The sequence below is a fragment of the Staurois parvus genome, unplaced genomic scaffold (genome assembly GCF_062004578.1).
Source record: "Staurois parvus isolate SC_StPar_1 unplaced genomic scaffold, SC_StPar_1.0 ptg000696l, whole genome shotgun sequence".
Classification (NCBI taxonomy): Eukaryota; Metazoa; Chordata; class Amphibia; order Anura; family Ranidae; genus Staurois; species Staurois parvus.
The window spans coordinates 985,213-1,001,550 of NW_028318492.1; the positions used below are offsets into that span (position 1 = coordinate 985,213).

General features: G+C 41.5%; 1 protein-coding gene across 1 annotated transcript in view; it reads right to left on the bottom strand.

Moving 5' to 3' along the window:
* The window catches only part of CEP97 (centrosomal protein 97), a 45,206-nt gene extending 31,081 nt beyond the window's left edge, over positions 1-14,125 (bottom strand). The window contains exons 1-5 of the mRNA XM_089652907.1: positions 14,021-14,125; positions 10,282-10,424; positions 5,495-5,653; positions 4,502-4,603; positions 1,926-2,039 (exon numbers count right to left, since the gene is read on the bottom strand). Coding sequence (XP_089509033.1) covers positions 1,926-2,039; positions 4,502-4,603; positions 5,495-5,653; positions 10,282-10,424; positions 14,021-14,081 — 579 coding nt within the window. The 5' untranslated portion in view covers positions 14,082-14,125. The remainder of the gene's footprint in view (positions 1-1,925; positions 2,040-4,501; positions 4,604-5,494; positions 5,654-10,281; positions 10,425-14,020) is intronic.
* Between the last annotated feature and the right edge of the window lie 2,213 nt (positions 14,126-16,338).

Below are 16,338 nucleotides of genomic sequence, written 5' to 3' on the forward strand. Positions count from 1 at the left end.
ATGAGTGAAAAACAAGAAGCTTACCAGGAGGCTACCTCAGTACTTCACAGAGATAATGCTATCTGGAGTGGATACCACTATCTGCGGGACACCCCAGAGTTTACTCCACACTGTGCTTGCATTTTACAAGTGTTATTAAGCCAACAACCATAAAATCAGTCTGTAAATGCAGTAAAGCATGCTTGTTATACTCACTGTAGAATCTAAGGGGTTATTCCTCAGCATTGTGTAAAAAGGCTGCTTGATCCCGATTTCTCTGATCCTTCCCTTCTTCCAGTGTCCCCCTCTTATCTCCTAATAAGACATATTGTGTGGAGACACTATGCACATGCTCAGTTTGGGGTGTATTGCTAGAGAGGTGTTTTTTTTTTCTTGACAGACTGCATGTGATCAGCACTGTGCAGACAGAGGTCAGGGGTTCTGCATCCTCCTAGAGCAGAAAGAAAACTCCTTCTAAAAGCTTTACCAGTGCTCAATTGAACACTGAAAGAAGTCACAAGACTGCTCTAACTTCTGATGAGAAAAGGTATTTAGCAGTTCATATTTACTAAAATAATTGCATTTCCATGTTCTGTGTACTGTGGAAGACCAGATATAGTGGATGCAGGGTCCTGGGTTTTGTAACACTTTAAGAATCAGGCTGAAAAGTAGCATTTGCTGCGTAATATGAAGTGTTCTTTGTAGTACAGTATGCTGCAGAGAACATGTCATGATAGGAAGGCTTTGTCACATGACCTTGGCAGGTGATGTGACTGGACTCCCCTCCTTAGAGCACTTTTCTTCCCCCATTAACCTTCCTGGTGGTATTCCTGAGTGTAGCTCGGGGTTAACTTTCAGTACAGAAGCGGTAACACTTGGGATTACACTGCAGCGTTGCTTTGGGATCCTTCCAGCACTTACCTTGTCCTGCGGTCCCGCGATCTCCCCCCTGCATCGTCCCCGGCCATGTCCTCCGGCCAATGCCGGCATCCGTCTTCTGTTCCCTGCGAGTGTTGGGACGTACGGGGGACGGAACCGGCGGGAATTTCAAAAATTTGACATTCACTCAATACGCTAAAATGTGATAGTATAACATTACTGTATCAAACCATTTCACATACATTTTGTCCCTACTGCTTTGTCCTGTGCCCTGCCTGCATTTTTACTGTTCTTTCTGCCTTGAAACTGAGAAATGTCTATGGCATCCAAAAAGTGTCCCTTTAGGTCAAAAGCAGTTTTAGACCAGCTAGAGAACAGCGATAGTAAATTAGAACCACTTGCAGAATTGAGTGATGATTCGTTGGAAAATTTGTCATCAGACACTTAAAACGATTTTATGACTAAGATCAGTGATGTGCGAACTTGGCGCTCTATTTCAAATTTCAGTGTTTTTGGTTTGATTACATTATTGAATTAAATTTATTATATTATTATTTTTTATGATTATTTATTATATTAGAATTTATGATTTCGTGTTTCAAATTTTATCATACCCAGAATGTTTACTAGACTCTTGTTTGGACAGATTTCAGCAAGTTATTCCTAAGAATTACAGGCCTACAATAAAAAAACAACATATTTCCACTGAAAACAATGTACTGCTTTGGGCACAGAAATACTGACATAATCAGACCGCTAGGGAGGTTAATTACAACAAAAGGGGACTTGCTTGCTTCAGTGTCCCAAAGCAAGCAAAGTTGAAGGCACATTGGTAAAGCACACCAGTGTTTTATTTTTCCTTTTTATACCACTGCTTAATAATTGGACCCCTCAGTGAACTTACACAATAAACACAGTTTTAATGTTCTCCTTTGTGAGGCAAGATGACAGTGTTTCTTAGGAGAGACTGAAAATTTTCTGCGTTCTTTGCAAAAGTCAGTTTTTGAAAACTCATATTTGGAGTGTGTTTGAAATACACATACAGTTTTCAAAACAGGTCCACTTACTTCACAGAGGTCTCTGATTTCATTCTCTGCTAAGGACAGTATGGCGAGACACTTAGGGAGGCAGGTTGGTGCTGTTCGTAACGATGTGATGTTATTGCCATGCAGCAGAAGAGTCTATGAGAAAAAGTAACAGTCCAGTCAGTTATTTCCTTTTCTATCTATGCCAGAACTCGGTTTTCTACCTACACATGACTACATGTGAGTAAATGTTGCACATGACAAATGAAATCTAGGCTTCAGGAAAAAGTGGTATTAAACCCCAAAAAATAAATGTAATTTACTATATTACTATAGTCATTAGATGTGGTGGTTGAATCAGTTTTCTTTTTTTAGGCTTTTACATTCTGTTGTCACCTAGTGATCTGGCCAGGAAATCACCTCCTATATTAAAGATGCCCCCACTTTGGATGAATGAGGAATAGGGGGCACAGCAGCATTGTCAGTCTGGGAGGGGGGGTGTTAGATGTACTAGCAGATTTAGATACACTAATCAATTGAAGCCAGCCTCAAGCTCACACATTATAATCAGTTACCATAACTCGTTTTTTTGTTTGGAGATAAATGTTTTACATGAATAAATAAAATCTGAACACTGTAAACACCCCTTCCAGTGGTAAATGGTTTGTCTCATCTCTGTAAACTGATGCTTCTGAGAGAGAGCTAGTTCTTAACAAAAACAACAGACTTACTGGGTTGATTGCCAAATGAAAATAGAGGATTGAAAACCCAAAAAATAAAACTAATGTAGTCATCAAATCTAAGAATCATTAAGCTGCAATATATGTTTGCGAATGTGTGCAAAAATGGACGCAGAAATTACAACTGGATTGTACAATCCCCTTCAGTTTTATAACAACTATGTAGTCTGAGGGTGTAGCTAGCTGAAAATGAAATAAACAGACTGTTTAGGCAGGCTCTCACACTAATGTTGTGGGTACATTGAAAGGAGATTGCACAAATATTGTACAATTAAATTGCAATGTGTGTGGTCTGTCTTAACCACTTGAAGACCACAATACGTGTACACACACACACGGCGCCGCTAATATTCTCCAGATCTCTCCATGAAGAATACCTGTCACTGCCTATTGCTGTTACAAGGGATGTTTACATTCTTTGTGACAGCAATAAGGTTTGCCTGTGGATATTGGCACCATTCCACGAGTGTGTGCAATTTTAGAGCATGACATGTTAGGTATCTATTTACTTAGCGTAACACCACCTTTTATATTTTACCAAAAACGTAGGTATTATATTGTGCTTTTGTGCATTAAAATTCATTAACATGTATTTGTTCCAAAAAATTGCGTTTGAAAAATTGCTGCGCAAACACTGTGTGACATGGAAAAATTGCAAAACCCACCATATTATTTTCTAGGGCTTCTACTAAAAAATATAATGTTTGGGGATACGAAGTAATTTTCTAGCAAAAAATACTCATTTTTACATGTAAACAAAAAGTGTCAGAAAAGGATTGGTCTTCAGCCCTATGTTCTTCTAGCTATCTTCTTTCTGTCTCCTGCATAGTTTCCATGCCTTATTTCCATGTTTCTCTCTCCCAGTGCAAGTTTACTAATTGGGAGGGGGGGGACTTGTTAAAAGTGATACACAGGTATAAATTTAGTACATCAAGTAAACATATATTACAAAGTAACATTATTGATTTAACACATTGGCATGAATATGTTTGCTCACTGGAAATACACTGTAGTTCTGGGGTGCTCAAACTGTGGCCCTCGGAACCCTCTGATGTTGCCCTTGACCTTAAACTGAATGCAGGAGTTTTGGTGTGCATTCAGTAAGTGCACCATACCCACAAAATATATTAGAAGTCTATGGCAACCAGCAGTTAACCTGCAGGAAAAATGCAGGTGCACTACGTTGCACCCGTGGTGCGGATACACCACAGCGCATCATTGTGAAAGCAGCCTTATAGGGGGCGCAAAACAGTTTTTGCCACCCCCCCAACCACTGGTGTAGGGTCAGGGGTCACAATGGCAATCCCACCCCATTTTCCAGGGGGCTTGTGAGGCCTCCCTGTCACATTTTGTATTACACTTGGACAGGAGGGGCAGCATATACAGGAACCAATCCTCTTCATTTTCATCTTGCAACTGCTGAAACCTTGCTTCTTCTGCTCTCCTTCCCACCAGCATTCAGTGACTGCAGGAGGAAAATATTCAATATGCTATTAAAAAAAAAAAAAAAATTCAAAATTCTGAACCATTAAATTTTATTTTGGCCCCCAACCAGTTGCCAAATCATTTAAGTGGCCCTCACTCTTCAAAAGGTTGAGCACCCCTGCTGTAGTTTATATTTTAGACATGCTTTTTTCTCCATAGCCATTTAATGATGCCCTGTAGACTGAAATACCCATTTTCAAACATTGCAACACACGTAAATACCTCACAAAATCACAATAAAAGAGTCTAGCTTCTTTTTCCATTCTTCTCTAGTTGCAAGACGTCTCAAATCCCAAATTTATTAACACCAATATTTCAACAATTACTTAACAAGTGAAAATGGCTTCATTTAAAGCCACGAGGTCTATTACAGGAAATGACTTCAACTCTCACCCTTAAGTATATTAGCTTTGTGAGATCACCAATCTGAGATATATTATTATCTGACAAATCCAAATGTTGAAGTGAAGTACAGCTGTTTATCTGATCGATAACCTAGAGAGATTTGAAAAAAAAAAAAAAAAAAAAGATTGAAAATTAATTCTAAAAAAAGCATTTATAATAAAATTCTCATTATAATAACATCTACCACCTGTCAAATATCAAGACAGCAAAAATCTGATATTTGAAATTTATAGATCATGCTGGAGACCATACACAGCCTCAAGTCACAAATTTTTGATCATGCTTGTTGACACAGAAGAGCAATGTGATTGGACCAGATAGGTTTACTGAATATAGAAGTAATTTATTAAATCCCAAATTGACCATACATGTTGTGACGTGTTCATTCAGTACTTAATAATCAGATCCTTGTTTACATTTCAATGTAAGTCTACCTTAAGACAAACCATTTTGGACAATTAACTGCCTACATATAAACACACTGAAACTTTAGGCCTTATGCACAGGACTTTGTGGTCTCTCCTAAATGCTCTTCATCCTGGCAGCTGTATTTTTGTCAGAAAGACCGCTTGACACATGTAAACAGATTTAGACACATTTAGGCACATAACAAACTTAGCTGTTAATTCATTTCACTCGCCATGATAATATTTATTCTGGCAAATGAATTGAATTAACGTTCAAGCGCTTGATGCGTCTTTGGAAGCCTCAAGTGTTTTTTATGCAAAAGTGCTACTGCGCCTGGATATGCTGGCAGTGGGGTTGTTTTTCTGCTTTTAAACGCCTAGGTGTGCAGGGACACGACACATAGGTTAACATTCAGGGGTGTTTAGAGGCAGCAAAAAAAACACCAGACGCCCATAACAGCAGCGTTAAAAACATCCAGTGTGCATGAGTCCTTAGGGATCTTTGAAAGAAAAGGGAATAATATGTTGATAAATCATAAACACTTCAAGTGGCTGTAAAAAAAAAAATATTTACCTTTAAATTGTTCCCTGCAAGGTTAAGCCATACCAAGTGCACCAGGTTTTTCAGCCCTTCTACATATCCAATGCTATTATGGGGTAGATTCAGAACTCGTAGATGGAATAATTTTGAAACACCCATCATCCGAACAAGGCGATTGTTGGCTACAGACAACTATTCATAGACAAAGACATAGCAAACACTGATAAATACACAAAATATGTAATAGCAATATAACTACATTTACAGAACTGTTAAGTAACGCAAACTATTTGGCTTGCTACCACAACTATTCTCGTTTTTTAAGAAGAACTATACCAAACGGTCATCAGTGTAAGGGATAAAGATTACGTAAAAATGATACCTACGCCATATGCCACATCCTGCTCCTTTAGGCTCCTTCCTTGGCCACTGTGCCCACCACACAGACAAGAAATGTTATACTGTGGTGAGTGGAGTCTGATAAGGAACTAAGAGGATAGTTTGCTGTCAGGTCCGCCTTACTGGTGGTTGACAGCACATGGCATTAGTCAAATTCATAGCCGCTATTCAGTCCAATAATGGCTTTCAAAATCATTCACTGCCATCCACTGGTATTTAAAAACAAGGTGGACTTGATAGGGAACTAGTCTCTCAGTTGCGTACCAGGCACTGTAGCCATGGGGACAAGTTCCCTTATCAGGTCCGCCTTCTCTGTGACTCGATTTCTTTCCCACACATTGGCATATTAGGGTATTCCCAACCCCTCTGTTTACATTTAGCTTTGGGCCGGGGAATCTCACGGCTGAAAACTGAATGGGGCCAGAGATAGAGCTCTGAGCAGGAAGTTGCCACATTCATAACAGATTCCCAAGACAGTCATGCCCTCCTTAGAGCATTCTGTACACCAGCTCCTAATCTGCAAACTGGTGGTAATTCTTTAAGAATATGTTACTTCCACGGTGGCAGGTTCTTAAAATAGCAGTAGTTAGAACCACCCAAATTGGTGTACCTGTAGATAATGTTACCAAAAAAGGGGACAAATTAATGAATTAGGTGTAGTTTGTTCAAAAGGAAACTGCCACCAGAAAATAGTTATAAATGCTTTTTTGAATTACCCAAAAGACACATCTGATTTGCTTATTAAATACTTTACCTTTCTAGTGTCTGACAGCTGAGACTATATGCTCCCACAACGTTGTTCTGCACATAAATCCTGAACTGTGCAGTATACCAGCTACCATGAGGATATGTGTTATCTGTGGTGCCCATTCATGGGAAAACACTACACTAAATCATACTATTATGAAGGGCTGAACAAAAACCGGATGCCAAGAATGTAACATGCCTAAAAACATCAGCTTGCCTTTTTGAGATGATCCAACTGTTGTCAAGGCACATATTCTATTAGTTCTAAATAAGAATGACTGATTTCAGAATTCTTCTTTAAAGCGGTAGTAAACCTCAAAAAATAAATCTAAAAAAAAAAAATCTTTCCCTTGCAAGTTAAGAGCATAATGTGCTAGTATGTATCACATACTAGCACATTACAAAAGACTTACCTGAAAACAGTGCACTCCAGAGGAGCGCTGTCACGGTCCATCCTCACCAGTCTTCCTTCCTTTTTCGTGGACTGTGTCAGTTTCACTTGCCGAGCTGCGGTGACATCACTCCCGTGCATGTGTGCGGGAGTCTTGGCCACAGCATGCCGTCTATTGAGAACAGAGTGCGCATGTGCTGGTGACATCACCGGCTTTGCTAAAGTGAATGTTTAAGAGATATTTACAGTACCTACAGGTAAGCCTTATTAACCACTTCAAGTCCGGACACTTTCACCCCCTTCCTGCCCAGGCCAATTTTCAGCTTTCAGTGCTATCACACTTTGAATGACAATTGCACGGTCATTCAACACTGTACCCATAGGAATTTTTAAGCATTTTTTAGAAAGATAAAACTTTATTTTGGTGGTATTTATTCACCACTGGGATTTTTATTTGTTTTGTTATATAAATGGAAATGTCCAAAAAATTTTAAAAAAGTGTTTTTCTTATAAAATTTTGCAAATAAATAATCTTTTTTCATAAATCTTGGCCAAAATTTATTCAGTTAAATTTTTAGTAAAAAAAAAAAACCAAATTAGTTTGTAACCAAAAATTATAATTTTTCAAATTTTTTTTACATTTTTAATTTCATTTTTTTATATTATTTGTTTTTTTTTTAACATACTGTCAACCTAGCAGCCCCCTACTTGTGGGGGGTGATGAAGATTTTTTTTTTTTACACTGATTGCTTTTACACCCATAAAGGCTGTAAAAGCAATCATTTCTCCTTCTCTCTGGCTGCATTCTTGCAGCCAATGAGAAATACTGTGTGAGCTGTGATTGGTCACAGCTTGTCACATGGTACAAGGCTGTTGTGAATAGCCCTGTACCATGTGACCTCTGTGATCATTCACAGATTTCACTAGTAGTAAGCAATGATGTAAGAAGTGACATCTTGCTTATTACTATTCATGTGATCACGGATTGGCCAATCCGTGATCACATGATTGGGACCTCACTTAGAGGTCCTGTACAGCGATTGGTGTTCTGCTGTGTCCTCCAGATACAGCGGGCACTGGATCGTTGTGCCACATGCTGCTACGGAGCACGCACAAGCAGGGAAGCGCGAGGACGTTTATAAATGGCCACCCGCCCCTGCACTGCTCCCATCCAGCCATTTATATACATGTCACTGGATCGTGGTGCTCTGTGCTCCGTGCTCCTAGGGAGTACACACAAGCAGGGAAGCGGGAGCACGTTTATAAATGTCCACCCGCCCCTGCACTGCTCCCATCCGGCCATTTATGTACATGGCCCGGACGGGAAGTAGTTAAAGGCTTACTACAAGTAAAACATATAAAAAAAAAAAGACCTTACTACCACTTTCAATTATTCACCGTTTTTGGAGGACAAAACATTCCCTTATTCTACTTAAAGAAGCAAAGCCAAAGCTCTTTTGGCTGTACTTCTCCTGTGGATCACAGGAGTGCAGTTCATTCATTCAGGGCTGAAGTCTGCTGTTGCCTGACGTCACTCAGCGGGTCCAGGTTGGGGAAAGATTCCGACTTCAAAGTCAGGATCCAACCCAGAGTCCGGAGGGGTACCTGGCTCAGCCTCTCACTGAGCTGCTGAGAGCCTGAGCCAGCCGCTCCTTCCCCCTCCACAGCTCCAGTGAGTGCTGGAGGGGCTGAGCAGAGAACGGTGACTGATAGTCCCACTCTCTGCTCAGAGCAGCTGTGAGAACTCAGCATTCAGCAGTCATGTAATCGCCGAGTTCTCACCATTAGAGCCAGAGGGGGACTGATGTTGCATCCAGCTAGGCAGGTATGATTTATAAAAAAAAAAAAAATTAAATTACAATACTTCTCTTAATTTCCAGCAAAAGATATTTACTCACAAATCTTAAAGCGTATCTAAAGGCAATACTTTTTTCTTCTTTTTTGTTTTTTTCAACACATTTTGTTAGAGTAGAGAAAGGTTAGAACATCTGCTGTCTGCACCCCCTCCTCACTTTTTTTATTTGTCCTGTTGACCATCATCACCATGACCGAAGGTGAGGGAAGATCTAAAATTCTAAGTTGTCGTTAGAACAGTAACAAAGGGGAAATCTTCCAATAGGAACATTTTTGTCCTATTGGCAACTGTCTGCAAAAAGAATCTTTAGACAGAAAGTGAAGACAAGACTCCCAAATAGAACATGGTCAGCAAAAATAAAATGGAAAAAAGACAATGACAGGGGTTATAGCATTTCCTAATCTATCCAAAACGAAAAAAAGAAAAAGCTATGGCTTTAGATATACTTTAAATTGGAAATAAACCCATCAATTTAAAGTTTTCAAAAAACAGTTACATTCCTGGCATGCCGGGAGTGATAACTGTCGCATTTGGATGTGTTCTTAACCAAACTGTCAAATCATCAAATGGCTGGTGTCATAATTGATCACATGGGCAGTACCATGGCAGTTACAGATCAAACAGAGCCTAAGATAGCAGCTTCCTTGGCTAAAAAGGATAGGAGGGTTTAGTTCCGCTTTAACTTATTGTATAAAAACAGTTGTCAGTGACAGTTACACAATTTAAAGCTGTTAATATTAGCAAGCACAAATTTTAGACATCATACATACTCAGATTTAAGGCCCAACTGAACTTCTAACTAAAATACATTCCCAATACATTAAAACAAAAGTGTGTGAAGTCTTAGGCTCCGTTCACACCATACGTGCAGAAATAATGACGTTCAGATTTTACTTGCAGAGACATCAGTTTACATTAGTTTTCATGCACGTTTCAGCAATTTTATTTACACATTCCAGAAAAAAATCTGCATGTGATGCTAGTGTTGTGGTATGTACAGGGCACACAGAGAACAACTGATTTTGTGACCTAGCAGAACGTGTGCACAAAAACTGATGTCGCTGCACCATGATGTGAACAAGCCTTAAACCAAACTTTGGTGAAAGAAAGATATCATCTCACTTCCTGTTATAAAAAAAAATGTCCCCTACCAGCATGCTTTAGAAGGGCCCTTGCTCTCTCTGCATGGAAACAGTGGTGTCTCAAACAGCAAGAGTCCTTCTCTACAGCATGCTGACAGGACCAGGCTTTTCTATTCAGGATGTGGCTACTTTATAAAGAAAACAAACTGTAAGACTTATTTTGTTTGGATGCACATGGAATGTATGTAGCAGATTTAAAACTGAAAGTTCAATTTAGCTTTAAAAAAATCCAATTTAGATTAATGGCTGTAAATGAACCCTGAGGAGAACACCATTTCTTATTCACCTGTGTAAGATTTTTGCATTTTTCCAAGTGTTCCAATTTGATTATCTGGTTCTTGTCTAAAATCAATGTTTGAGTGTCGGCTCCACATGGTAATGTGGTGGTCAGTTTCTGAAGACCCTGTCCTGTAAGATCCACTACTGTAACTAAAAGAAAGAAGTAAACTTCAGGTTATAGTTTATAAAGAAAATGGTAAAGATAGCATTTTTCTAGATATGTATGCATCACACAGTTCAAACATCAAAAAAGTCTGGATTTTTAAACTGAGCATTACTGGGGAAATCAGACAGATCTACATGCAAATATACAAGAGAATCACAAATGTGTGAACCTTGATCAATCCCAGTTTCAGATCACAAGAAATATGCACAATGATCCTGTTAGCCAGAGGCCATATGATCTATGCTACCTAAGGTTTTTTTTTTTTTTTTTTTTTACAATATCATTAAAAGCTGCCGCTTATTCTCACACCTCCATGATCTGGTTCCATTGCCTCTCTCTTTTCCCACCACCGCACCCCAGGGAGCCCTCGCAAGTCACTCTCCCTGTCTGCTACCTTCTTGGGTGTGCACTCTTTCACATCTGGTTCTGTAGCCTCCTTTATTCCTTCCCCTGCAACCCACAGTTGGGTCCCCTGCCACCTCTAATCCATTACCCCCCCCTCATATCTGGTTCCATTGCCTCCTCATTCCCTTTCCCCACATATGGTTATGCTGTTTCTACTATTCCCTTTCTGCTCAATTCTGGTTCTACTGCCTCCTCTACTCTCTGCCCCCCCCCCCCCCCCATCATCCCCATCATTTGGTTCTACTGCCTCCTGTATTCCCTTTTTCTCCCACTTCTGGCTCTACTTCCTCCACTATACCCTCAACCTAACACCCCCCCACCCCTCAATTCTGATTCCGTTGTCTCCACCACTGTTCCATTTCCTCTCCACTTCTGGTTCCATTGCGTCTGCCATTTCCTTCCTCCTCCACTTCTGGTTTAGCTGCCTCCACAATTACCTCCTCCCACCACTTCTCGTTACACTGCCTCTGCTATTTCCTGCCTTCTCCCTCCACCCCCTTCTGGTTCTTCTGCCTCTGCTAATTCCATCCTCCCTGTTTTTAGTTCCACTTCCTCCATTATTCCCTCCCCCCCTGCCCCTTCTGGTTCTGCTGCCTTCGCTTTTCCACCCCCCCCCCCCCCCCTCCCCAGGTTCTGTTACCTCCTCCTTCCCTCTCCACTTCTGTTTCCACGGCCTCCTCTACTCCCCATCAACATCTGGTTCTGTGGCCTTCACCCCTTATGTGGTTCTGCTGCCTCCCTAGTCCCCTTCATCTCCCAATTTGTTTTCCTTGCTTTCTCTTTATATAACTTCCCTTCCCATGAACCATTCCTGCTTTTTCCCCTTGCATGTACGATTGCCACATGGCCAGTAAAAATTGTTAAAAAGATCAAAAGTTTTATTTCTCCCCAAAAATGTTGTCAATCTTACTTCTGTGTGGAGGTGAGCCTGGGCATCCTCCAAACTCATCTTTTCTTACTTCAGTGAGCTGCAGGCCACATTTGTCCCACCCCAGAGCCCAATTCTTTATGTATGTAGGCTGCAGGGCAGGAATGATTCAACCAGCAGTTCATTGAAAAAAGCACAAGTTCTGAGTTTGGCTAGAGATGAGTTGAGAGAACATCAGAGCTCATTTCCACCTTCGTATCGCTAGGGTGTGCATATCATATCAGTCACAAGACAGCATGATTTGGGGGGTGGGGTGGGGAAGAGGTCTTCTTTCCAGGCAATGATGACAGAACATAAAATATTAAATTGGAACTAAACCCATCAATTTAATGGTTAAAAAAAAAAAAAGTTACATTACAGCAGTGTTTCTCAACTCCAGTCCTCATGGACCCCCAACAGGTCATGTTTTCAGGATTTCCATTATTTTGCACAGGTGATTTGATCAGTTTTACTGCCTTAGTAATTACCACAGCTGTTTCATCTGAGGGAAATCCTGAAAACATGACATGTTGGGGGTCCATGAGGACTGGAGTTGAGAAACACTGCATTACAGGAATGCTGGAAATGCTAACTGTCACATTTGCTTGTGTTCTCAACCAAACTGTCAATCCATTAGCTGGCTGGAGCCATATGTGATCGCATGTGCAGCATCATGGCAGCTGCAGATCAAACAGAGGTAAAGATGGCAGCTTCCTTGGATGAAAGTGATAGGAAGGTTTAGTTCCCCTTTAATGTTATGTTTCAGAGTCAAGACTACAGGACACAGAGAAATGTGAACATATGAAGTAATAATGAAGGCAAACTAGGGAATGTTGTCACAGACAAGTGGTCTTGCCATAAAAGGATGCAGTCATGGACCGATCATGTGCTGTCAATTCTTCAGACATCATTGTTCATCAATCTGTTACTCCGCCCTCTGACCATGGTAGATGTCCTGGCCCCACTCACTGGTCTGGGTCATACATTGTAGGATAGTGTTTGCCAACCTATGAGCTAAAGGTGGCCTCAAATGCGACCCTTGAAATCACGAAAGGGCTGCACATAATTCAGTATATTACTATACAGAATGTATATAGCACCAACAGTTTGCGTAGCACTTTACAACATAAGGGCAGACAGTACAATTACAATACAAATGAATACAGGAGGGATCAAAGGACACTGCTCGTTAGAGCTTACAATCTAAGAGGGAGGGTCTCGATACAAAAGGTAATGACTGTGGGGGATGGGCTGATGGACAAAATACATGTACAGTTCTTAGGAGGGGACAGGATAGGCCTCTCTGAATTGATGAGTTTTCAGGGATCGTCTAAAAGTGGATAGAGCTGGAGATAGTCAAACACATTAGGGAAGGGAGTTCCAGAGGATGGGAGCAGCTCTGGAGAAGTCCAGGAGGTGAGCATGGAAGGATGTGACAAAGCAGCTAGAGAGCAGGAGGTCTTGGGAGCAACGAAGAAAACAATTTAGTTGGTATTTTTAGACTAGGGTAGTGATGTAATATATGTAATGCTTGAAAGGAGTCAGAAACTGCAGGCCTAGTAGAGAAAATGAGGGTCACAGAGTGTGGACATGCTACACTGTTGGCTGGGGATATGCTGCAGCAGACAATACGAAACTGGGAACATTACATAGGACTAGTAGTGATCAATGCTATTACTCTAACTAATGTTCCCAGGACAGACAGGCCCGAGGGCCGCACATCATATACCAAGGGGCCACATGCGTCCCTTGGACCACAGGTTGGGCACCAGGGTTATGGAACATATTCCACCAATCTGGGCTGTCCCACCGACACTGGAAGAAGTCACACTACACAATGATCAGGTTCTTTTCATGTAAACATGACATCCAAACATTCTCCTAGCCAGCCCCGGTTCTGAGCGTTTTAATAAAGTCACCCAACCAGCTGTGTAAATGGCAGTAACCTCGATGACCAGTGACTACCCTGGTAATCAGTCTTCTTATATATATACAAGGCTGTTTTTATACAGATAATCAGCCGCCCTCTTCATATGACAGTTAACCGTCATTGGGGCCAGCCCATAGAACGCCGGGATATGTAGTCTTTTCAGCCAATTACACACAGCGGACCAAGTCCCACCCGACTACAACTCCCAGGAACACTCGCGGCAGCCCCGAGCCCGCTATTGTCCGCATAGGAAAACATTACTGAGACAAGGGGATAGCACTGCCATGAGCCAGTCCTCTGCCATTTGTAGCCCACACACAGCATTTCGCTGCCCTCACCGTTCTTTTCTGGTAAACTCGTGCCCTCCGCCGGAGCCGATATCACCTCGTCCCCAGCCATGTCTAGCACCGCTTCTCAGCACCTGGGCAACCAACTACCTGACGTCACTTCCGACAACACAAACGGCTCATGCGTTCCGCACTAAGGAGGCAACTAATGCCATCTTGTGGTGCCTTAGGGGCGCTACAGCTGGAAAGGCTAGGTTCACACCTATGCAGTTAGCGTTTGGTCCGTTTAGCGTTTTTGCACATGCGTTATGGACGCGTTTTGATGCATTTTGTTTTTTTTTCAACTTCTTGCTGGGAAGAATAAAATGCATCAAAAACGCACTACATGCTTTTCTGCATTGTCTCCAATAACCCCTGGTTCACATATATGCGCCCGTGTGGGCCGCGTTTTGCACGGGCACAAGAGCCCAATCATTTGAATGGACTCCCGTGCCCGTGACATGCAGGGAATAAGTCCCTGCACTTCTTTGGAAAACACAGCCCGCATGGGAACCTCGGTTCCCAGTACGGTTGCATTTTCCAGTGCGGGCGGTGTGCCATTAGAACTAATGGCACTCGCCCGTTGGGTCCTTATTCCTCTGTGCGGGTTGTGCGGCTGCATGGATTTTCATGCGGATCTGCAGCGACACCAATTGCACAGATGTGAACCCAGGATTAAGACTTTGGAACCAAAAATGCAACTTTTTGTGTTTAAAAAAGTCCTTGACCCTTTCCAAAAAACACACCGGGTAAAAACATGGAGATGTGAACCTGTCCCATAGGAAATCATGTTAAATGGACTGCTGTGCTTTTCTGCAAAATGCAGCGAAAAACACATAGGTGTGAACCTAGACTAAGGGCTGATAGGAGATACACCTTTCTGTACTGATGCAGAACTGCACTGCATCTGAGCACCACAAACCAAAAATGCTATCAAATTCATTTTTAATATTCAAAGCAAACTGCTCCATCCATCCATGTCTCCATGCCTAATTTTGCTGAGAAATCATTTTTAAAAACACCTCCTGGCATTTCTGTCAGTGACCATCTTCATTAAGGGCAGGTGATGCATGTAGCAGTTACTTCCTAGAGTCCATCTGTGCTTAGATCAGGCATTGGCTGAGCTGACAACTCCATACCTCCCAACTTTCTTAGATGGGAATGAGGAGAAACACCTATTTTCAAAAGTATGTAGATATCGGACACACCCCCCCCCCGCCACGCCCCCATAAAGGAGAATTATACAAATAAAAATGATTGAGAAAACCCACAAGTGTTTTTTTTTTACCACTACTATTCCTTCATACTGGCTTTTGAAATATACAAATGCAGCAATTAAGAAATTGAATGAAAGGTTTAGCACTGTAAAACACTTTTTTGATTAATAAAAAGTGCATTTTATATACAACTATGTAGATCAGACCAAAATGAGGGACAAATGAGCAGGAAAGAGAGACAGAGGGACTTTGTTCCAAATGAGGGACAGTCCCTCAAAATCAGGGACCCTAGGTTCACATATGTGCGGGTGGTGCAGCCGCACCACCCGCACAGAGACATGCGGACCCAACGGGCGGGTGCCATTAGTTCTAATGGCATGTCGCCCACACTGAAAAACGCAACCGTACTGGGAACCGAGGTTGCTGTGTGGGCTGTGTTTTCCAAAGAAGTGCAGGGACTTCTTCCTTGATTCAAATGAATGGGCTCTTGTGCCCGTGCAAAACGCAGCCCGCACGGCCGCATATATGTGAATCGGGGGTTACAGTTGGGAGCTATGGAACTCTCCCTCCCCTCCTGAAGACTCCTGAGATGTATGACATAATTTGCCTAGGCATGGACACTAGGAAGTAAATGAAAGAATACAAAAAAAAGATTAAGGGCTTCTTCACACCATATGTGCAGAAAAACTGATGGAAACTGGCACGCAGATTTCATTTGCAGAGACATCTGTTTTCATGCACATTTCAGTGAGTTTTATACACGTTGCATATTACTGTACAGAAAAAAATCTGCATATGATAGTAGTGTTGTGGTGTGAACAGGGCACATAGAGAACAATTGATTTTGTTGTGCTCTTGCAGAACGCGTGCAGAAAAACTGATGTCTCTGCATCATGGTGTGAACGAGCCTTAGAACATGTAAATATGATACACTTTCCTATCTATTTACTAATGCTAGCAGCAAAAAGATTAGAAATAGTCCATGTTGGTTGCGAGAATGAAGTTCCGCTTTGAAGTGATATTAAACTTTCAGATTTTGAACATTTGTAGCTGCTAATTTAGTCTTAGTTTACATTTGCAATCAGGGGAGGTAAAATGGTTTGGCTGAGCCGC